This window comes from Ziziphus jujuba, chromosome 8 (genome assembly GCF_031755915.1).
Source record: "Ziziphus jujuba cultivar Dongzao chromosome 8, ASM3175591v1".
Taxonomy (NCBI): domain Eukaryota; kingdom Viridiplantae; phylum Streptophyta; class Magnoliopsida; order Rosales; family Rhamnaceae; genus Ziziphus; species Ziziphus jujuba.
The window spans coordinates 11,037,933-11,061,220 of NC_083386.1; the positions used below are offsets into that span (position 1 = coordinate 11,037,933).

The following is a 23,288-nucleotide window of genomic DNA, read 5'->3' on the forward strand; positions in this document are numbered from 1 at the left end:
ATCTGTCCATCTGTTTTCTGAATTTTACTATTACGAACACCGTTTTTAATTTTATCAGATATCCAATAACCATCCACCACGTCTATATTTCATATTCCCAAAATGTCCTTTGTCATATTATCTGTTTTTTGTTTTTTTCCCTCCACGTCCTCACCTCACCTTGTGTGTGTCTCTCTCTCTCTCTCTCTCTCTCTTTATTAGTAGTATCCTCCTCCAAGGCCCAAGAAGCGGCAGTATCAGCTGCAACGTTTCTGAATCTTTCGGAAATTAAAATATATATATATATATATATATTTAAACAAGAAAAACAGCTGCGCCTACTGAGTCGCCGTCTTTTTCTTATATTTCTTTGAACCAAGTCGTCGTCTTCGTCGCCGCCGCCGCCGCCGCATTTACTGTCTCCGATATGGATGAAATGGATCGGTCTCGAGCTTTTGTCAAAGACGTTAAACGAATCGTCGTCAAGGTCTCTCTTTACTCTTTTTTTATTCTCTTTCATTTTTATTTGGTAGATTCAAATAGACTCTCATTTTCTACTGAAATGCCTAATTTGCCTGGTGAATTTAGTAGATAACGTTTGAAATTTATGTACTTGGAAGCTGGAAAGCTACCAAAAAAAAATAAAAAAATTGTTGTTTTTGATTTTGACCATGTTGTTCCAAGTGCTCTTTGTGTTTGTTTACTGGGAAAATTGTGAGTGCGTTAACTATTTGATTGGATGTAGTAATTTTGGTTTGTTTTCCTGCGTTTTCTCGTCAGTTAAGCAGAGCATTTCTTGGTTTAGATAGTATTCTGAGTTTTTTTTGTTTTCTTAATGGGGGTTGTCTATTTCAAATGGCATATCCGATATTTGTTTGGCTTTTTGAAGAAAGAATTATTAGCAGTAGCATGATCTTTTTCGATATTTTATGAAAGAAAAAGTAAAGAAATAAAGAGAAACTCGTATTCGCTTTCCTTTATTTTTGGTTATTCTGAGTATATTCCAAGAGAATAAGTATATTGGTGGATGAAGAGGCAAATGATAATGTATATTCCCATCATTTCCCCAGCTTGACTTTTTTCTATGAAGGAACCAAATCATGAAGCATAAAAAGATTCTAATGTTTAATTTTTTTTTTTTTTTGGGGGACTCAAAGTAAACAAAAAATGATGTAAGAAAATCCTAATTTTGTACCTTAAAAAGCTGGATTAAATTGCAAATGTTGGTGTGACTAATTTTTTTATGTTGTGCTATAATTACTGAAGGTGGGGACTGCAGTTGTTACCCGTAAGGATGGAAGATTAGCGCTTGGAAGGGTGGGTGCGCTTTGTGAGCAGGTAATTTAGTGGATCATGTGTGAGGTTAGCTAGCTTGTACGGTTTTTATTGAAAATATAATTACCAATTTGGAATTTGAAAATGTAAACCAGATTAAGGAATTGAATTCTCAAGGATATGAGGTCATTATGGTGTCATCAGGTGCTGTCGGCCTTGGTCGCCAAAGGCTTCGATACAGGAAACTGGTTAACAGCAGGTTTTTCATTGTTCCTTTGTGATTGTCATTGCTGCCATTTTTATAATTTGTAGATCACCTAAGATACATATGTTGTGAAGATTTTTCTTCTGAAAAATTCAAAAACGAATTAATAGTTATAGCTTTGTTGCAGTTTTGCTGATCTCCAAAAACCACAAGTTGAAATTGATGGGAAAGCATGTGCTGCTGTAGGACAGAATAGTCTTATGGCTCTCTATGATACATTGTTCAGTCAGGTGGTTATGGTGTCCGTTTTTGTCTGTTTTAGAACTTCATTAGAGCCCTCATAAGTAGATTGGAATTTATAATTAAATTCGTACTGGGACTATTGTTTGATTTAAATAGTAAAATACATTTCTTTTGTTTACTTTCTTACTTGTTTTTCCTGTTCCCAGCTTGATTTAACATCAGCTCAGCTTCTTGTAACTGATCATGACTTTATGGATAAAGATTTCAGAAGGCAAATGAATGATACTGTAAAGTCATTATTGTCCTTGAAGGTTATTCCCGTATTTAATGAAAATGATGCAGTGAGTACCCGAAAAGCTCCGTACGAGGTCTGTTACTTGCCTATTTCTGCTTTATTTGTTGTGGTGGGAATGATAATCTTAAACATGCTGTTTATCATTTTCTCGTTGAGAAATGGAATGTCTAAGTTAAAAAATGGCTGTTGAAATCGGCCTACAAGGTTATAAGATAATTATAGGTATGAAAAAGATTCCATCAAAACTTTTGCCATTCTAAGATAAGAATTCAAAGGATTTTATGTTTGGAAACCAAACAATTATGCTATATCAGTTCTTGGATATAAACTAAACTAACTACTTTGATTAGATGCCAAATGTTTGTGGTAATGAAGGTGTGATTTTCCATTATCCAGACCAATTTTTCTAAATCTTTTTTTTTTTTTTTTTTGGGTGAATTTGATTGGCTTAAATGTTTTTTCTTTTGTGGCTGCTGTAGAGTTCTGATGACTATAAATCAACTAACCTGTTAACCCAAAATTCAAACTTGGGGGGCACTTAAACTAATTTATTAGGTCCATGTATAAGAAGGCATTTGGTTGTTTTGATATATTTATGCTTTTTTCCTAACAAGCAAATACTGGTGCACATACCTGTCCCTACGCACTTTTCCTATTCTGGAATGCCATTTTGGAGCATGAGAAGAAGACTGTATATCTCCTTACCTTTACAGTAAAAAATCATATTATCTTGGCCTGACTTTATTGAAATCTAGAATTCATATCTTTCTTGTGCATATGGGGATGAAAATTTCTATTTTAGAATCTTAATTTTTTTTCCATTAACAACTATTTACTTTGTCACTGTAGAATACACTCATTTCACTGGTCTGATATGGACACAATATGCAGGATTCTTCTGGTATATTTTGGGATAATGACAGCTTGGCGGCTCTACTGGCATTAGATTTGAAGGCTGATCTTCTTGTTCTGTTGAGTGATGTAGAGGGTCTTTACAGCGGTCCTCCAAGTGACCCACGTTCAAAGCTTATCCATACATACGTTAAGGAAAAGCATCAAAGTGAAATTACTTTTGGAGACAAATCAAGGGTGGGAAGAGGGGGTATGACCGCAAAAGTTAAAGCTGCTGTTAATGCAGCTGATGCTGGAATCCCTGTTGTTATCACCAGGTATAATCTCACGCTATATGCTTACATGTGAATAACTACGTGTCTAATAAAGTTTTCACACATGAGAGTATACAATTAATTTAATCAAATTTTCTTGTTTAAAGGGAAAAAAGATGATAAAAGTTACATCGAACTTCTGACTTTTTTGAATCCCCTCTTATAATCCCATTTTCTTTTAAAAAATTCAAGTAAAATAAATAATAAAAGTTGTCTACTAACTTCAGTTTTACAGTGAGTGATAAAGTGATGTTATTCAAGTAAAAGAAATCCTACTGTATAAATTAATTCAGGGTTGAGAAAGATGCAGGCCTCTTTCTTCTCCTGTTTCTACTTCAAGAAATCTAATATGTCATATTCTAACTTGAAACCCACGGTGAACTTTTAGCAGGTAGTAGTTGGTTGATTGAGTGGTTGGTGGGTGTTTGTTCCCCCCCAGCAGCTAGTAGTTGTTGATATTCTATTTGAGCCCAATGTGCATACTTCTGTAATAATTTGTTTATTGTTACCTTTTGAAGTGGGTATGCTGCTGAAAATATCATTAAAGTCCTTCAAGGACAGCGTATTGGTACCCTCTTCCATCACGATGCACATTTATGGGGCCCACTCAAAGACATTAGTTCACACCAGATGGCAGTTGCAGCCAGGGAAAGTTCCAGAAAGCTTCAGGTAGTGTGATGTTGCTTAATGTGTTCAACTCAACATTTATTCTGTGATCTATATTGTCTTTCTTCTATCTTTTTGGACACTCTTTGCCTCCATAACTCAGTATACATTTATTCACCCAAAAAAAAAAAAAAAAGGAAAAACTCTAGTATACATTCTACTTCAGCAAATAAGTAATGTGATAATTTCTTGTTTTACAGGCCTTGTCTTCTCAAGACAGGAAAAAAATTTTGCTCGATATAGCTGATGCACTAGAAGCTAATGAGAAAGTGATTAGTGTTGAAAATGAAGCTGATGTTGCTGCTGCACAGCAGGCAGGATATGAAAAATCCTTGATAGCTCGGCTGCTTCTAAGGCCTAGAAAGGTCTGATGAATTGATTATTTTCATCTATTTTTTATTTCTCTTCTCGCTTTCTACCTTATGGTTCTTGTTCGACATTTCTTATCTCTAAACAAATATTGCCACGTGTGGATACTATGCTAACTGGACCAAGTGTTGTTGTTTATCAGAGCTGGTGTCACTGCTTAACTTGTTGTTTCTAAAACAGTTTACTATGCTTGACAGATTTCAGGCCTTGCAAAATCTATTCGCGTACTTGCAAACATGGAAGACCCAATTGGTCAAGTTTTGAAGAAAACTCAGGTAAGGGAAGGGTATAGGATAATAAATTTTGGATATCAGTCAATAGTCTAAATACAGCAATTCAAGGGTTCTAATAAAGTGGGTTCTAAGCAAGATACTGAGTAATGCAGGATCCTAGAGAGAACAAATACTAGAAAAACACTGTAGTAAAGGCAATCTTAATTTCATTCATTATCATTCATTCAAAGTCTACCTCTTAGGGTTTTAAAGAACTCTTTTTATTGTTGCACAACCAATTAGGAAAAGAAAATAACTGTAAATAAGACAAGAAACTAAACCAGGAAACAAGTTCCCTAATAAAATTAAATGAAATTCCAAATATATAATTTATTTATTTCTTAAATCTGCACCTAAAATAGGTTTTACATTTTCCATCTTTGCCTCCATAACTTAAATTTGTTTTTGTGCTTATTATTGCTAATATGTGATTTTTCTTATGACTACTTTCTGTTATAGCTTGCAGATGGACTTATCTTAGAGAAAACATCAAGTCCTTTGGGCGTTCTCCTGGTTGTGTTTGAGTCTCGTCCTGATGCACTTGTACAGGTAAAAGTGCCACATTTTGAAAAATAAAAATGTTTTATATGGTATGGTTTGTATGGATGGGTCATCTAGATATTGCTTTCTCTATGGTCAACTGTTCTCTTCTTCTTTCAACTTAAATTTTCGGGGACGATGACAAAATGTAGGATAAAAATAGAATATCTTTTCCTATAAGAAATTTTAAAAGGAAAAAGCCTTCTTTTCCTTGTTATTGTTTATTGTATTGACATCATTTTCATAGCTAGGCCTGCTTCGTAATAGCTTAAGCTTTTGGGATTGATGGTAACTTAACATGGTATAAGAGCTATGGTTGTTTGTCTAGTATTGTTTCGATCCTACTAACTATCATTTGTGGTAATTTATTGTTCTGCACTTTTCCTTCCCACTTTCTGTTACCCCCACCTATTCTAAGCTGGATTCTTTTTCTCATTATTGGTCCATGTTTCGTTTGTTTGAATAGATAGCTTCATTAGCAATACGTAGTGGAAATGGGCTTCTCTTGAAGGGGGGAAAGGAGGCCAAGCGATCAAATGCTATACTGCACAAGGTTTCTAATGTTGTTCAAACTAAATAATACTGAATATACTGGAATGTAGCATCAAATCAATCTTTATTTCCACATTAGCATTGAAACCATTTCTGCAACTCACCCTTATCCTTAAATTTGTAGGTTATTACTGAAGCCATCCCAGATAGCGTTGGTGGAAAGCTAATTGGACTTGTGACCTCAAGGGAGGAGATTCCTGATTTGCTAAAGGTGATTATAGCGAAGAATAATAACTAATCACTTTATTTTTGCTCTTTAAGTTGATTATTGATATTGAAAAAAAAATTGAAACTCAAGATTCACATTTTTGTGCTAGCTTGATGATGTGATTGATCTTGTGATCCCAAGAGGCAGTAATAAGCTGGTTTCTCAAATCAAGAACTCAACCAAGATTCCTGTTCTTGGTCATGCTGGTGAGATGAATTGAACTCATTGCTTTACTTGGATATAAATTGTACAGGCTGTGGCATTTCGTTTAGTAATATACTTTTCCTAGTACAACATGATGCTTCATGTTGTAGTAAAAAATGGCACTTTTTGCTCTCAGATGGAATCTGCCATGTCTATGTTGATAAGTCTGCTAACATGGCTATGGCAAAGCAAATTGTTTTAGATGCAAAAGTAGATTATCCTGCAGCCTGTAATGCAATGGTAAATTATTTATTAATTTACAATTACTGAACATTTTCTTTTATGGTTTTCAAACATTTAGCATCTTTGGACATACCTAATCACTATGTTTGGTTATTCATTATTTGTGATTTTATTTTATTTTATTTTTTATTTTTTATTTTTTATTTTTTAATATTTCAGGAAACACTTCTTGTCCATAAGGATCTAATGCATAGCCGTGGATTTGATGAGCTTATTGTTGATCTTCGTGTTGAAGGTAAAATTTTTCCCTATTGAATGTTGCCAATTCCAAACTTTTTGTTCCCTTCCATCCTCTCCTTCGTCTCCCTCCCTTATAAGCTTCTAACTCAAAAAGCCTTGGGGCCTTGCAAACTATCAATTAGGGAGAGGCATCCGAAGCCATATTTTCCAAGGTGGAGTGAGTTATGTCGAATTAAATGTTAAATCAGTGTAAGAGGGCTTAAAATAGCTAGATAGGCTCAAAAATGGTTTAATAGATTTTTTGAATATGCTAATTCTGAACCCCTCTAAAATCTGCCCAAGCTCACCTTTTCAACTCGATTATTATGTCCAATAATAATTTTTACGTTTGGCCTCATTTAGTAGAAAATATTTTAAGCAACCTGTTGGATTGCCACTACGTAAGTCATTCAAATGTCCCATTGTGTGTGGAGAAATCTTACTGAGTTTCCTTTAGGTGCAACTGTGCCCCAAAATTTACACTTCTGCCTAATATATTTGCTTATTTAGCTTTTTAAAACTTTTTTCGTTTTACTATAAAAGACCAAATTTTTAGTGATAGCTAAGATGCCCTATTAAGTTCACTTCCAGATTATTCCTTCTAATACTGGTTATCTTACAAATTCCCCATTTATTGGAAAATAGTAGTTGGTAGAGGGAAGAGAGAAGTTAGTTCCAATTCAGGCTTGCATGATTTCAAAACTTTCGTAGTACTTTTGAACTCACCTTCATCTTTGTGGAACTTTGATCATGTCTCCTTAGTGAAACATGCCACTAGAAGGATACAAAGGTACAGCTGATAGTGTTATCTTTTGCAGGTGTTACTATATTTGGTGGACCAAGAGCAAGTTCCGTTCTGAACATTCCAGAGGCACGTAAATTTCATCATGAGTACAATTCAATGGCTTGCACTGTTGAGTTGGTCGATGATGTTTATGCAGCAATTGATCATATACATCAACATGGAAGGCATGTTAGCATTTTATTTTGGAGATGAAATATGTTAACGTTTTTATTTTGGAGATGAAACATGTTAATGTCAAATCTCTTTCTTCTGAAATGCACATTTGGCTATGTAATTCTAAATTATATATGAAGTTGTCTGATGATTATTCTTGCTTTTCCTGCTTTTCACAGTGCGCATACTGATTGTATAATTGCAGAAGACAAAGAAACTGTGGAAGTTTTTTTACGTCAAGTTGATAGGTGATAATGCATGATCTCTCTTATTCCAGAATGTAAAATTTGTCAGTTTGATAGCCTCTGTAATTGTGATCTGTTGTTTTGTTGGATTTGTAATTAAATACGATTTTGACATAATAGCTAGGTTCTCTCAGTAATTGGTTGTCAAGGAATAGTTTGTTTGAACAGGATGGAATGCTAAAATTTGGGTAGTAATGTAAATTGGCTTTTATACTTTGGCAGTGCTGCTGTTTTCCACAATGCTAGCACAAGATTTTGTGATGGTGCTCGATTTGGACTTGGTGCAGAGGTATAATTTTGCTTAATAGTGATTCTGGAAATTGCTCGGTTTTGTCAACGTTCATTTCTTGTATTTGACTCTTCAATTGCCTTGCAGGTTGGGATCAGCACAGGTCGAATTCATGCCCGTGGTCCTGTAGGAGTTGAAGGACTGTTAACAACCCGATGGTAATTACCGCTGATATTTCATCTTTATAATATAAAACTTCATATTTTGATGCTTTTGCACTTTGGTATTTTATTTAATAGTTTTAATAAGATTACTAACATTTTTGTTCTATAGAAAAAACATAGAAAAGGATCTAAAATCCAGCAGAATTTTGTTAGAATGATTTCATTTTTAGACAGCATCTATCTATCAAGGCATTGGTAGATAAAATATGTTTATATATAATTGTTAAAATTTTAATTTCTTAGTAAGGAATCTGATAGTTTTTAATGCTAAATGTTGAGAACTAATGCTGTCCCTTGTTGCAATGGCAGGATCCTTAGAGGAAGTGGTCATGTAGTGGCTGGTGATAAAGAACTAGTTTATACCCACAAGAATCTCCCAATTGAGCCCCTGAGTCTCACAAATGAGCTTGAGTCCCTATGTTTGGAAAATCACAGTCACAATTGAGCTTTCCTTCGTACCTTGTCCTTCATGGGACACTCGGTTAAAGGGGAAATTGGAGAAAAGATGGTTTCAGCTGGGTGATGCTGTTTTTATTACTATTATTATTATTCTTAATATTAATGTAGCACATACTTGGCAAGTTTAATGGATTGTCTCATCAATTTTTAGATGTAGTAGTGATAGTGAAATAATTTATGAAACACTTCCTTCTGGTATGGATAATAGTCGCTATTTAATCACTGCTTGTTTGCCCTCGAATGCAAAGGCACTAATTTGTACCGGCTCTTAGGCCATGATTCAAGCATTTACCGAGTATTGAAATGGTGGATTCGCGAAAATGCACGAATGTGTCCATGATTCATTCGGCACTCAAAAGTTTTAAAACCATATTATTTTTTCTGAGATAAGCAAAAACAAATATATTTGGTTCAAAAATCTCTTAGCAAATTGTGCTATATAACCAGCTTCATTCCCCTCTGCACATCTAAAACTGTTTAAAATGGAGATCTTTACTCCTCTCAGAGAATTTCAAGAATTAAGAGTAAGATATAAAATGCACTTGACGATTATGATTGCCTCTTGGATTCCAAACACAAAATTGTAATAATAAAGAAAATCACTATCAAAACTGGTTTCTAAAACAGCAATCCTTCAAAAGCTCTAATGGAACAACTTTTCTCAATAAAATGTAACTTCTTTATTCCAGACATGAACAGTAAATCTCCAGTAACTACTCAGATGTCTGTTTTCTCGAGATTTTTTCCACCAAAATTAATTATGCTTCAACAAACTCCTTAAGTTTCTTCAACCACACCAAGTACTCTCTGCTGTCTTTGTTGATCATGTATTCATGCAAAAAATTTGTTGTACTGGGTTTGATTCCTCTAATCTCTAAGTACTTGTGAAAAGCTTTCTGCAGATTCTCATCCAAATCACTGGAGAACAAAAACAGAAAACATTCAAATATATTACCAAAAACAAACAAATCATAATAATCAAATAATTTATGTAAAAATGAATATAATATTGACTTACTGGAAGTCAGGTCCTTCATAGGCAATCTGATCTTCTGAATTTTCTGGTTGTTTTACTATCAAGCTGTCAATTGCAATCTCATCTGGGTAAGCAGTGCAACTAAACTCCAGAGAAGGTCCACTCTTCTTAGAGACATTAACAACCAGTGGAATGCTAGACTGGCTAGCCTTTTCACCATCTTCATCTCCATTGTCATCATCTTCATCTTCTCCGGTAACTAGATTAGGCATGTGAACTTCGACATGTATGTCTTCATCTTGATATGTTCTCTTTAGAGTTACAGTTTGAACTCCAGGATTATCCAGGATCTCAAAAGGGAAACCACTTGGAACCTCTTCAACCTGTTAAAAACAATAACCATGACAATCATCTTGTTAATGCAGCTTCGATGGGAAAAACAAATATAATCCTCCATACTTGCTTGTTGTGACAATATTAACTGATAAACAGACTTGATAATGTATTGAAAACGAAATTTGAAACTGCATCACTCTTCCAAAAAAGGCTCACTATTTCACAGTAAGCTTAACCGTTCCTAACTGCAAGTGTGTCAATTTCTGAAACCCACAACTGTGATGAGGTACTAGTTCAGTACCTCGTATCACTCAATGCCCAATAAATCCATTTGCAAAAACGTAAAAAATTAAACTTTTTTCTAGTTTAATCCGCCAACCACATCGCGAAAATGCAATAAAGTTTTTAACTTTTTATCCTTCCAGATTTTTTCATATACAAACTGACGAAACCTAGAAAACCTTCTGAACCCTCATTTTCCTTGTACTTCCTTTACATTTTCTCACAAACCAAACAACCCATTAAACAAAAATGAAGAGAAAAACTGGCTTAGCAAACAAGAAATAAAAAAAACGTAGAAGTAAATAGTAATAAGAAAGCTCACCCGCTCGTGATCATCGGACTCGGCGGCGCACTGGATCTCTGAGTCGATGACTCGGACGAGAGACTCATCCGAGCTAGATTTCTTCGACGCAGAGGAGTAATGGAAGTAGGGAACCAGGGGGCTAATAAACTGCTTGTGAGAGAGATTTGAGTTGTTAATGGCAGTGACGAGGGCATAATGGTAATGTCTCCGGCCGCCCTGGGCGAGTCGACTCGCTACTGGGGCGAAGGAGGAGGCCGATTTGCGAAGAATGGAAGCGAAGCTCATTTTTCTCCTTTTCGAGTTGCAGAGAAACTGAGAGAGAGACAGAAGGGTTTAGGGTTTTAGGGGACAACCAAACAGGGATTTAGGGCTTTCCGAAAGCGCCAAAAGTTTTTTATACAGGGTTTGGGGACTCGGATTCTCTACGGTCAATATCCTGCAAGAGACTTCATTAACCAATAAGATTTTTACATTTCACTATTTTCCCCTTTTCACCTTTCGAAGTTTTCTGGAATATCCGAAATTTTTTTTTATTCCCGGACTCCAATTTTTTCCTTTTTCAAAGTTTTACTTTTTACACAAAATATTTATTGAAAATACTTTTGTTTTCTTTAATTAATAGAATTGAAATATAAAATTTTCATCAAAAAGAATTGAAATATAAAATCGTTTTCATTTCCGATTTAAGAAAGTGGCTTTGTCAATTTTTGTCAAGGAGTCTTTGGCTTTCTACTTTTATCGTATTTCTATAGAATTTTTGTTTCTCTCATTTTGGATAATGAGTTTTTGTTTCTTTAAACAAGTATTTCTAAATTACAAAAAAGAAAAAAGCCTCAATATGTTTAGTATTACAATATTGATATTTATCATCACTAATAAAAATTTTATTTATATATTAATTAGTAATTAATTATATTTAAATCAGTTTTAATTTTTTAAAAATTAAATTTCTATATAAAAAATTAAAGGAGCGGTTTATAACTCATACATAAATAGATCTTCTGATAATATTTACATATATATATATATATATTTTAGTAGAAATGACGAAAAATTAAAGAAAAAAAAAGTCAAAACATTTTTGCTATTCAGTATTGTGCCCAAGGCCCAGATAAATAATATGAAAGAAAAAGAGAAAACAAATAAAAATAGTTATATAATTTTTATTATTATGATATGCGTATAAAGTTTGTAAGAGAGCTAAGAACATTCCCATTTGCAAATTGCCTAGTCAAAGATCTTCCCAAATTCCCTTCAGAATCTGTAAGAATCCTACATTTAAGAGCTTCTTCTTCAAAAAAACAAAAATGGGTTCTTTTGAAGAGATGGCATTGATGCTGGGGTTTTTGTGAAAGGTATAGAGAGAGAGAGAGAGAGAGAGAGAGAGAGAGAGAGAGAGCGAGAGAGGCTTTTCATCCATAGAGCGCTTTCTTTCCCTTCTGGAAGGGTAATCGAAGCAAGAGCCCAGAGGGAGGTCTGGACAGAGAGAGAGAGAGAGAGAGAGAGAAAGGTATGAAGGAGTTGTTTGGGAGCCCAGGGAAGGTGAGTGGGTTGGCACTCAGAATTGGGCAGTGCTCTTTTGCTGCTGCTTCAATTGGAATCATGGTCTCTGCTCATGGCTTCTTCAACTCTACTGCTTTTTGGTAATTTTTCCTCATTACCCATTGCCACTTGTTCTTATTTTTATGGGTTTTCTTCTGGGTTTGCATATCGTTATGTTTTATTTATTTCTTCTTTATTATTATTATTTTTAAGATTTTACTCCGCTTGTTATTTTGTTGATGGCGTGCACAAAAGCTTGCTACTGTTGGTCCTACTTTTATTGATTGTTGATATGGTGGGCAATTGTCAGTATGAATTAATATGTGCTATGTATTTCAGTCGCTTTTTTATCTTGAACTCTTTGATTTACAATCGTAAGTATGATGCCAAATATATACATTGTAGCAATTGTCTCATGAAACCATCAGAAAAAGCAAGAGGGTTGTGAATGTTTGAGCGATTACACATGACATAACTTCATTGCCTCACTGGCCGAACTTGACCCTGTTATTTTGAGGTCATATGGCAAATCGGTCGATAATCTCAAAATCTGCTGAATCGGCCCAGGTCGACTTACTGACAGATGTCCTAATGCGTTTCAAAATTTCATTTTAGCCAATTATCCAATCACTGGGCTAATGGGAACTAATGTATTATCTAGGTTGCTCAATGTTTCAAGCCTTCCAGCTTTCTGAAATATAATGGTTCTGGCCATTCTTTCGACCTGAAAGTTATAAAGTCGGAATTCATACGTTTTCTTTCTTGTTTTAAATTTACTATCTTTTGCTTGAATTGTAGATCTTTCTTCCTAGATCCCTTTTGGGTATATGTTGGGTTTTCATACTTTCAATCGTCACAACCTATGTTTTGATGTCAAAGTATCTCCTTTAACTTGCACAGTTCAAAGACTAGATTAGCTTTTCTTATGGCCATCCCTTGCTTCTTAAATTCATGCAAACCATGGAAATCTACTTTTAGTTTGCATCGTAAGAACCTAAACGTGATAAGTGTATCAATCCAATTGTTTTTTTTCATGGTTGGCTGGGGGTTGTCATATTCATCCAAATAAAGCACTCCTTAAAAGATATGTTACTATTAGAGTATGAAATGATGGAAAACTAACATTCTTATCATGTAATGTCCCATATGGCATATTCCGACACCTATATATACAAAAAAATTAATTGCAGTTGCTGACACTTTGTTCAATTTTCTAGAAAAGTGTAAACTAGATCTTGACAAAATTCAAAGAGAGTAGTTATCTGCTAATTTTGATGTATTGTTAATCTATGCCTTTGTTTGCTTGATTGTTATACCTATATTTTCCATACAATATCTTTGTATGCCCAATTCCTCTATATTTTTCGAGGAAACAGAACATTTTGAACTTAATTATCTTGGAGATACTTATATCCGGCCTCTTTTCTTGGAGAGATTTATATCCGAACTTAGTTATTAGACAGGTAATCTTGCTGCTGATAGTTTATTTTTCTTCTTATACAATTCCACCATAAATAGCCCCCGAACTCTATTCTGCTTCTAGGTTTTGGTACTTGTATTAACTTGTAGTTACATTTATGGATCCAGCTATTTAATTGCATCGATGGGACTTCAAGTTCTATGGAGTTTTGGACTTGCATGCCTCGACTTGCATGCTTTGAGGTCAAAGAGAAGCCTGCAGAACCCTGTTCTAGTGAGCCTGTTCGTGGTTGGTGATTGGGTAAATCTCTCTACACTGCCTAAAGTCATTTTTATATGTTGCGTGAAATCAGGGAATTTATGTACTTTAAGGTCATGTGTACGTCATTGCTGATTGAGTAGAACTGTTGAACAACCGGTTAGGAAATCTGTTCAACCACAGAATAATGCATAACTGCTAAAACTATTTACAATTTGGAATTATATAGTTTTCTTTTCCCAGACCCTTGTAAAATTGCTAAATTGGTTATAATTCTTATGCTACTGTGGATTCCCGAATGTTATGCTCTTAGGGAATGTGTTAAAAATTTATATTTAGGTAATACAGACACTGACGAAGGGGATAACTTTAGTGGTTGAGCACCTCTACCTATACTATGAGAGTATGGTTTCAAGTCATGGGGATAATAGGGATTTGGAGATAATTTGAAATTCTCAAAAAAAAAAAAAAGGTGACGCAAATTCTTAGTCAATGGCCCTTTCACTTTTAGGTCCATTCCGTAAGTTGACAGATCATAGGTCTTACATTTGCAAAAGAATAAATGACCACGACATCAATCCAACAACTAGAGCTCTAATGCTATGTCAATTCCAATCTGAAAAGCTTAAGCTATTAGGGGGTCGCACAATCATGTATATCAAACTAACACATGCACCCGTTTGATAGTAATGTTCACTAATTTGTATGGCTATCATATATGGAAAAAAGCAGTTAGATGCAGCTTCTATTCAAATGCAAATGGCCATCGCTAAACCTTACACAGCAATTCCAGAATCTTAATTTTTCCATTCAAAACAATGTGGTGGTATATGTTTAATTAAAATCCAGATGCAATATCAACATTTTTCATGGTAATTGTTTATTCAGCTACAGAACACTGATGATTCTGCACAACTATTTAAAAGACAGATTTTCTGCAATACCGCATAGTTCACAAGTCATAGTATATGACCGTAGTTGATTAATGATGACATAAAAATGGAGTTTAATCTCTTATCATGCTAATGCACAAATTAGTAATTACCAAGTTTGATTGTTTCCGAGAGTGGTTGACAACAACTGTAATTAATTTCTTTCTTTTCAATGTTAAATACTTCTCCTCATTACTTTATTTCCCCCATGGAAAGCAGTTGCTAGGAAGGGGGGGAAAATATGAGTACATAATGTGTAGTGAGTTACTAATGCCTTGACAAAAACCTTAAAATGCAGGTGACAGCTATTCTATCGCTGGCAGCTGCTTGCTCATCAGCTGGAGTGACAGTTCTCTATTCCAAAGATTTGAATTACTGCACTAGACCTCCATATCTTCCTTGCATGAAGTTCCAACTTTCTGTAGCTTTGGCTTTTATCTCATGGTTCCTCCTTGCTGTTTCCTCACTTGTCATGTTTTGGCTGTTGGGTGCTGTATGAATGACAATTCACACCAACTTCACAAACTTCAGATTCTTCATTTTTACCCTGTAATTATTTGTTACATCTGAAAATATAAGAGTTTTGTTGAAGAATATCGTTTTCAGATTTTGTTGGGTTGCTAGGCTCCATAACATTTCCTTTTCACCAAGTGAGCTGCGTTGCACACAACCTAACTAAGAAAATGAGAACCTGTCACACATGTCGGCATGGTACTGAATAAGTCAATCATGTCAACGGAAAAAGGGCCTGTAGTATTGTTTTGGCCTGTAGTATTGTTACCTTTGTTGTATAAAGTGGGCTTAATATCGTTTTGATCCTTGGTTCAAGTGTGGGCCTGACCATGAACCCAAAAGAGAAATTGAGGCAAACTTGTAAAAAAGAAAAGCAAGGGGAAAGACAATATTCCACTCACGAGGGTTTGGAACTTTTTTACGTGTTAGTGTGTGTTGTCAAAACACTTTTTACTTTCGTAGCTTTCCGAATAGTATGTTTACTATGTGAAACAGCTGTATTTTGTTTCCAATAGGAAGGTTCCAATTAAACATTTTGTTTTTATCCCACCAAAAGTGACCGTGACAAGGGACAGGGGAGTAATGGTTTACCCTTTGTACCATTCAAACAGTTTTTTTCTTTCTTTTTTTTTTCTTTTTTTTTTTTTTTTTTGTTTTGGTAAATTGTACCATTCTAGCAGTTGTTTTAATATAGAAGATAGGACATATATTTTCTTTAATATTATAGTTACTTTCTGTGTCCTGAATTAATTCTAAATAGCATTACATATTTGATGATTGGTTCATAGGAAAATGTATGGAATGGTTATGGTAGCATTACATTTTAAAATTATACACATTTTTTATTTCCTTTATTTTACATTTGTTATAAATTTATCTTAACTAAAGTATTTTAATTTTTTTAAAAAATATTTCTTCTTAATTAAATATCATGCACATATTTCAAGTCTTCAATTTTTTTAAATTAAAGATAAATGGACTTGATGGTTTAAAACTTGTATATATCTATACACATATATATAGGACAATATTATAATGTAGTCTGTCTGTATACGGATTCGCATCGTTGAAATCGTTGTTAATATTGTTATATAGATAACAGCATTAACAACAGTTTTTTTTTAAATTGTCATCAATAGTATAGATCTGTATTTGGATGGACCGTATCATAGATTTACCCTATATATATTGGTGAAATTATACATATGTGAATTTGAAGATTCATAAAACTTGTGCGTTTGAAAATGAAACAGGTGGGTCAATTAATCTGGTTCCACACTATATGTTGTGGTGGTGCATGAGGCAACCATGCCTGAAATTAAATTTTAAAGAGAGGACCTCTTGATCCAAAGTCCCACAAAGAGACAGGCAACGTTGTTTGATACCTCCACCAAGCTATCTTGCATATAAACGTTATAATAATGACAATCCCATTGCGGAGGAGAAAAGTTTTATGCGTAACTGTTATAACAAATATTTCCAGCTAAAAAAAAACTGTTATAACAAATAATTCATAATTAAATATTTACCAATTTTTTTTTATAAGAATTAATTATTTAATTTTAACATTACACAACATTATAAATTATATATTTATATTACATATAATTAAAAGTGCTATTATAAAAAAGTTACCAACTAAATGATAGACAAAACACATTATATCACATAAAACGTACAATAATAAAAAATTATTATTACATATCTCCCGATATATTGCATAATATGTGTTACCGACAACTTACTCCACAATGTCAATTCTATACATATAATTATTGAATTCTTTAAAATAAATTTTTATTTTTTTGATAAACAATTATTCAACACTCTTAGCATGATTGTTCAAGGACTGAAAACAACAACACAACCGCTTTTAATATGATGGGAATTTTATTTTATTTATTTTAAGGACACCAACTTTTTATGTAGGTCTCTTAACATTTATCCTTAAATGGAGTGGAAAAAAGAAAATACAGAGACACATTAGTTGGTATCTAATCTTTTAATTAAATATTTCACCAAAAAAAAACTTTTAATTAATTAACTCAATGTCTATGATATTATTATTTTTCAAACAGAAAAATCAATAAAAAGATAAATATATATATATATCCCAAAACCACCAAGGACCAATCATCATATTATGGCTGATTGGCTTCAGTCTATCAAAACTAATAAGTCAGCATGGGCTTCAATTTGTTTATTGCACCGTCAAGTAACAATTTTTCTTCTTCTCCGTCATCCTTTTTTATCATAAAAATTTGTGGGAATAGTGGCAATCTCACATGGCGGGCCACAATTTTTATTTTTATTTTTTGGCACTAAATATGATTTCATTTTTTTTGTGTCGCTTTCGACCACTTAAATTTCATCCCAGCGATATTTGGAGGATATGGACCAGCTGAAAGTGTCAACAATCTTAACACGGAACATTTCCATCCACTAAGTGATAATTAAAACCTGTTGATTGTCAACAAATTATGACAGATTAAGATATGTAAAGAGCTAACCCACATAAATTTTTTCAAGGCAATTAATGCTCCACATATTATCACAACTTAAGATGCTAATCTCTATCAATTAATTGCTTTTCTTTCTTGTTAATATTTTTATTACCTATTAAAGTGGGAATAATTTGGTACAAATTAAACAATGATGAACAAGAAAATATTTTTTTCAAAAAAAGAATTTTTCATATTTTTTCAAGCTTAAAAAATGAAGCAACATAGTATTGTTTGTAGTCGCAACAGGAACAACTTAATGATAAATTTATTGTTTACTTAGATATTAATTTAGAATTTAAATTTCTCAATTCCAATATACAAAAATAAATAAATAAATAAAAAAGAAGATCTTTGATTCAATATTAAAGGCAACAATTAAAAAAAAATAAAAATTGAAAACCCTATGATTCAATTTGCTCTCTCTTTTTTCATTTTCCATCCATTAATTATCATGTCACATCATTTGAAATCTAAACTAATAATACATTAAATAATCACTATTATTTGCATCGAATTCCTTTTTAATCTGCCCACTGCGTAGACACTTTGGCATCAACAAGATCATTGTACAGATTTTGCAGGATTTTCCACCATTAAAAAAGTAAAAGTAAAAGCAACCCATGTCACTGATTTGTGGCCTTTCATATGTTGCAGCTTGTAACAACTTCTGAATTTGTTATGTTTGGCAATTATGTGTTTAGTTAGTGGCCACCTATTTACTTTTATGGATAATTTGCTCTTCATTTTTATTTGATAATCACTACTCTGGCCCCATTGTGTACCTACTAGTGTATATATGTGTATGTGTGTGTGTGTGTACCCAAGGAAATATTTAGAGAATTATTCTAATTTTATTCAAATTGATGAAATATTTTATATTAAATTTATAAAAGAATGAATCCAATATCACCCCGTCGCTGTGTTAGTTCACACAAGAATGAGAGGCTGATTTATCTGAGTTTAGATGACGTGGATAAATATATTCATAAGCAAAGCTAACGACACATGATAAGGGAATCTTCTACAGATGGTACAGATACCAACACGAAATATTGTTGCACCGACCAAACCAAACAATTTAAAATTGCCAAAATTATAAATTCCATTGATTTAAAAAAATAAAAAAAAAAAAAAAAAAAAAAGGAAATTCAACCTTATAAAATTACAGAAATATCAGAGAGAAACCAACTGATTACTTATTTCTCTATATACACTAAAAGATTACACATTTCACAACAACGATCTCATAAAAGGACACTTGACCCTTCAACATTTGTAACTCACATCAGCCAGACCACCAGAAACTGACTTTTAAAACTGTGAAGCAGAGAAAAATAAAATAAAATAAAATAAATAAAAAAAGAACAGACGCATTTCAGACACAATTAACTTACTACCTCCCTACATAGATTCTACCATCTTAATACAATTACATGACAATTTCCGGCTTCAAAATGCTGGATTTGATCTCTTTGTGGGGCAAAACCACACCTCCATTGCTGTAGATTTCATCACTCACATGGACATCTTCTCCGAGGATAGTCATGTTCTCTACACGAGCCCATTGTCCAACAGTGGAGTGCCAACCAATTATACTGCTGGAAATGCAAGCATGCTTCTTGATGCGGACTCCACGCATTACTGTACAACGAGATAGTCTAACTCCTGACTCAACAACACAACCTGGACCAATTGCAACATCAGGCCCGATCAGGCATCCCTCCCCAATTTTAGCTGTCTCATCCACCAGAACATTTCCCACAATGTGAGCACCAGTGGCCAAGTTTGAGGAAGATTTCTTCCTCAATGAGTCTAGGTAGAGTCTCAGGCCCGTGATATAATCCCTTGGCTGTCCAATGTCCATCCAAAACCCAGGTAGAACCATTGCATACAGCTTCTTTTCTGCAGCAATTTTTGGAAAGACCTCCTTCTCAATAGAGGTTGGCCTCAGTTCAATTCGATCAAGAACTGAGGGATTCAACAGGTAAATTCCAGCATTGATTTTGTTGCCAACAAACAATTTTGGTTTTTCTACAAACTTCTCAACTTTCCCTGTTGATTCTTCCATAACCACCACACCATATTTTGATGGCTCGTCAACCTAACATAATAACAGGACATTAGTTCCAATACCTTTGCCTAAAAGTTTCATAATGCCTATGAAGCAAAAAAGCTCATAGTCTGATTTAAAATAAATATTTCAATTCAGGTTTTACCTTAGTCACCATGATGGAAGCCTCTCCTCCATGGGCTTTGTGGAATTCAATCATTTCCTTGAGTGGATACTCACTGATAACATCGCTATTGAGGACAAAAAATGGTTCACCAGAATCATCTATTAATTTGTCCCTAGCAAGGGCCAGTGGACCAGCTGTGCCCAGCGGCTCTGTCTCTTGAGAGCATGTAATCTTGATTCCAAGCTTCGTCTCAAAATCCTTTAAGAAGTTCAGCATCACCTGCAGCAACGAAAAGGAATGGTTTAGCAAACTTTAAAAGCAACAATCTTGAATGCTAACGAATTTTATATTGAAATAAGGGTTTTCACTTTACCTCTGGTTGGTAATTGATAGCCAAAACCACTTCACTGACTCCAATAGCCTTAAGAGCTTCTATCTGAAAGACCACAAAATGTCAACCCAAACCACACACAAAAAGAAGGGGATTTGTGAACAGATAGATCAAAAATATTATCAATGCATTTGGTTCATTGTTACGTTTCACAACAAGGATAGTTAAAAGAGCGTGGTGGAACTTCCAAACAATCATACTTGATCAAGTAGTTCAACTTTTTTTAGCACCATGGTTTTACAAATTTTTGACAGATATGCTTCTCATTTGTGGGTATCAAAATTGAAAATGGAAAGGGCTGCTTTCAAATATTTAGAGGGTACACATAGAATCCAGAAAACAAAAAGAAAATAAAAAGAAAAATTTTCATGTCAATATGAACATCAATTGGACTTCTATAGAAAGGGCAGGATCATAATTTTACCTGATGCAGGATCATAGGTTTGTTAGCAAAATCAACAAGTGGCTTGGGAAAACTGAGTGTCAACGGCCTCAAACGTGTTCCAAATCCACCGACAAGAATAAGTGCCTTCATTTTGATTTGCCCCTTGCTTTTCCTGTTGATTATTAGAGTCAGAATCTTAGAATCCACTCAAAAACAGCAAAAGCAGATAATACTAGAGAGTCAGAATATTAGAATCCACTCAAAAACAGCAAAAGAAGAAAATACAATAGTATTCTCCTAAGCATGCTAGAAAAAGAAAGATGCACATTAGAACTCAGATATTTATAGATCTAAAATGATAGTAACTAGTGCTCATATCCTAGGGAGAGGCTGTCTAACCTGCTCTGACAGGTATTGATTGCAACGGAAGTTATGGCAATCACAGAAATGGAAGGAACACCAATTTATATCAAAAGTAGAAGGAAAGACCAGAAGCTTTAAAGCTCGGAAACAGGGGAAGAAAACAAATTATTCATACGTGTGTCAAAAGATAAATCACAATGCTGAAAAAGTGAACATCCTCCCAAATGGTTTTGCTGGTATTAGGAGCGGCAACAATTCCAGCTGCACCACAGGCTGGAGGTTTTAATGAGAACGACAAAGCGGTTACATTTTATAATCGGTTACTTGATAAAGCATATGGAACCAAAACCAGAGCCTACAAGCAAGATGACTCTTGCTTCAAGTAGATACCAAATGCTTTTCAATTATCTTTCTTAAACATGGTCTAGAAGGACTCAACCAATTTAATGTAAAGTTAAACTTTGTTTCCTTTTTCCTCAAGGTACAACATTTCTATGGATTTCCAACGTGAAAAAAGAAAAAAGAAAAAAAAAAAAAAAAAAAAAAGATGGAAGCAAATTTTAACCAATATTACAGAGGGGCGTTTTTGACAAAAAGCAAGCACTTTACATATTTCCGCATTTGGTTTGGTTTGGCTAGCTCTCTTTATATTATTGATTTAATGGTAACCGACAACTTTTATCAATTCATATATTCACAGGAGGTAGAAAATGATCAGATAAATCATAAATAGCAAGGAGGGAGACTAAATTTTACTCAGTTTCTGCAAATTCTATAGGACAAAGACAATAGTATTAAGCAGCATTGATATCTCAACCACAAGAGCATTACGAGTACTATTAGACAAGAACTTTGTTTTCAGGGGCGTTCAATAAACAAAGTCAACCCAAGAAAAAAGTTTTCATTTGTATTTGACAAATTCAAAAAAAACCTTATGTTTCCATTCATTCAATCGCCTACGTGTAATATCCTTCATCGTTCAAATCACAAAAAGCCTTATCTTTATCAAATGGGGGGTTTCTGGCTAACATGAAATCAATACAATCCAGCCAATGAAGAAAAAAAGCCATTAGCTTTATCATAAACATAAATCAGAGAGCCTCAACCAAGCTAAATAGGAAGTGACATTCACATAGCTATAAAAATCAAATAAAACAAGTCATAAATAAAAAAACCTTTAACCAGATCTAAAACAAAAATTCAAATCAAGCACAAGTAATTCACTATGAAAACTCATAACTCAAAACTGGACAATAGTCCAAACATATCAAATATATGATAAACATAGTAATTAGCGATCCCAAGCAACAAAACCACAACCACATTGTGAAATTCAACCCGCCCAAAACGACAAATTAAAGAAAATCTAAAAAGCTTTTTTTTTCCACACGCACACGGATCAAGAAAATCCGAGAGAGAAAAATGGAAGAAAAAACAAAGGAAGAAAAAAAAAGTCAAAAAGACATGAATTTCCTCGGATCTCACCGAATCAAAAGCTCTCTGCGAAGTTGAATCGAAAGCTGGAACCAAAAGAAAATTCCGATCGCTCAGTCAAAACGGGGTCGTCGGTGGGGTGTGAGAGAGAGAGAGAGAGAGAGAGAGAGTATAACAAACACCCTAACGGTCCGTTCCGTCGGGGTCTGAGCTGTGCAAAGAACGTTGTTGGTCAAGGAAAAAACTTCATGCGTGGGGTTTTTATACAGACGCGCGGTTTAACCACCGTGGTTTTTGGCGCATTTTTAAAATAATAAATTAATGAATAATAATATTTATTTTTCTTCTTTTTTTTATTAATTTGCAGATGTTTCGTATTCTTTCTTTCTTTTGGTCTGTGGCGGAAGAAACCGGTTCACTTCCGCTAATTAGGCTTCGTTTGGAAATTCGGGGTGTAGTTTCGGGGTTGTTTCGTAATTTTGTCGTCGTCGTATTGTGGATAGATTAGTACCATGGAGATTTATTTGGCATATATAAGGACAGTGAGATGTGGATGGGGGTCTAATTGTCTACCAATCATATATGGCTGTGACACTGACTGTGTCACCTACCTTGTTTATTTTTTTATTATTATTTTTTTTTTATCAGTTTGGAAAAATTAAATTATAATTTATATAAACAAAATTTTGTCGTGGAAGAAATAAAATAAAATGAGATTTTTATATTTTTATGGGCTGAAGAAATGGGTGGACTCACGAAAGAGTCGAGATAAAAGAGGCATGAATCGCGTGACAGCTGACTGTGATAATGGTTGCGTCACAGTCAACCTGAAGTTTCTCTTTTTCTTTACATTTTTTAATATTATAAAGAATTAATCCAAAAGTATAATAAAAAATTAAAGTTATGGATTCAGTCTATAA

At 34.0% G+C, this 23,288-nt stretch overlaps 4 protein-coding genes across 7 annotated transcripts; 2 read left to right on the forward strand and 2 right to left on the reverse strand.

Annotated features, from left to right (window-relative positions):
- The first annotated feature begins 212 nt into the window (after window positions 1-212).
- Window positions 213-8,773, forward strand: LOC107413210 (delta-1-pyrroline-5-carboxylate synthase). Of its 2 annotated transcripts, none has more exons than XM_060819453.1 (20): window positions 213-466; window positions 1,246-1,317; window positions 1,410-1,513; window positions 1,647-1,749; window positions 1,909-2,043; window positions 2,889-3,166; window positions 3,682-3,832; window positions 4,030-4,194; window positions 4,396-4,473; window positions 4,930-5,019; window positions 5,477-5,563; window positions 5,687-5,773; window positions 5,880-5,976; window positions 6,111-6,214; window positions 6,377-6,452; window positions 7,255-7,405; window positions 7,574-7,642; window positions 7,862-7,928; window positions 8,016-8,086; window positions 8,402-8,773. In XM_060819453.1, the coding sequence occupies exons 1-20, from the start codon at window positions 407-409 to the stop codon at window positions 8,535-8,537; spliced, it is 2,181 nt and encodes a 726-aa protein (XP_060675436.1). In that variant the 5' UTR covers window positions 213-406; the 3' UTR covers window positions 8,538-8,773. The 2 variants fall into 2 exon arrangements, with proteins under 2 accessions (XP_060675436.1, XP_015876587.1); XM_016021101.4 differs by having other exon boundaries at window positions 214-466; window positions 1,909-2,070.
- Window positions 8,774-9,076: 303 nt separating this feature from the next.
- On the reverse strand, window positions 9,077-10,824 carry LOC107413211 (uncharacterized protein At2g39795, mitochondrial). Its single transcript, XM_016021102.4, has 3 exons — window positions 10,468-10,824; window positions 9,570-9,910; window positions 9,077-9,469 (listed from the first exon to the last, which is right to left on the reverse strand). The coding sequence occupies exons 1-3, from the start codon at window positions 10,732-10,734 to the stop codon at window positions 9,310-9,312; spliced, it is 768 nt and encodes a 255-aa protein (XP_015876588.1). The 5' UTR covers window positions 10,735-10,824; the 3' UTR covers window positions 9,077-9,309.
- A 783-nt stretch (window positions 10,825-11,607) lies between these two features.
- LOC107413202 (CASP-like protein 5B2) lies at window positions 11,608-15,195 on the forward strand. The gene is made up of 3 exons (XM_016021091.4): window positions 11,608-12,092; window positions 13,579-13,711; window positions 14,900-15,195. Exons 1-3 carry the CDS (start codon window positions 11,962-11,964, stop codon window positions 15,098-15,100), a joined length of 465 nt encoding a protein of 154 aa, XP_015876577.1. The 5' UTR covers window positions 11,608-11,961; the 3' UTR covers window positions 15,101-15,195.
- Window positions 15,196-18,791: 3,596 nt separating this feature from the next.
- LOC107413212 (mannose-1-phosphate guanylyltransferase 1) lies at window positions 18,792-22,738 on the reverse strand. 3 transcript variants are annotated; one of them, XM_016021103.4, is made up of 5 exons: window positions 22,420-22,738; window positions 20,611-20,743; window positions 20,169-20,231; window positions 19,835-20,074; window positions 18,792-19,719 (listed from the first exon to the last, which is right to left on the reverse strand). In XM_016021103.4, exons 2-5 carry the CDS (start codon window positions 20,719-20,721, stop codon window positions 19,048-19,050), a joined length of 1,086 nt encoding a protein of 361 aa, XP_015876589.2. In that variant the 5' UTR covers window positions 20,722-20,743; window positions 22,420-22,738; the 3' UTR covers window positions 18,792-19,047.
- Between the last annotated feature and the right edge of the window lie 550 nt (window positions 22,739-23,288).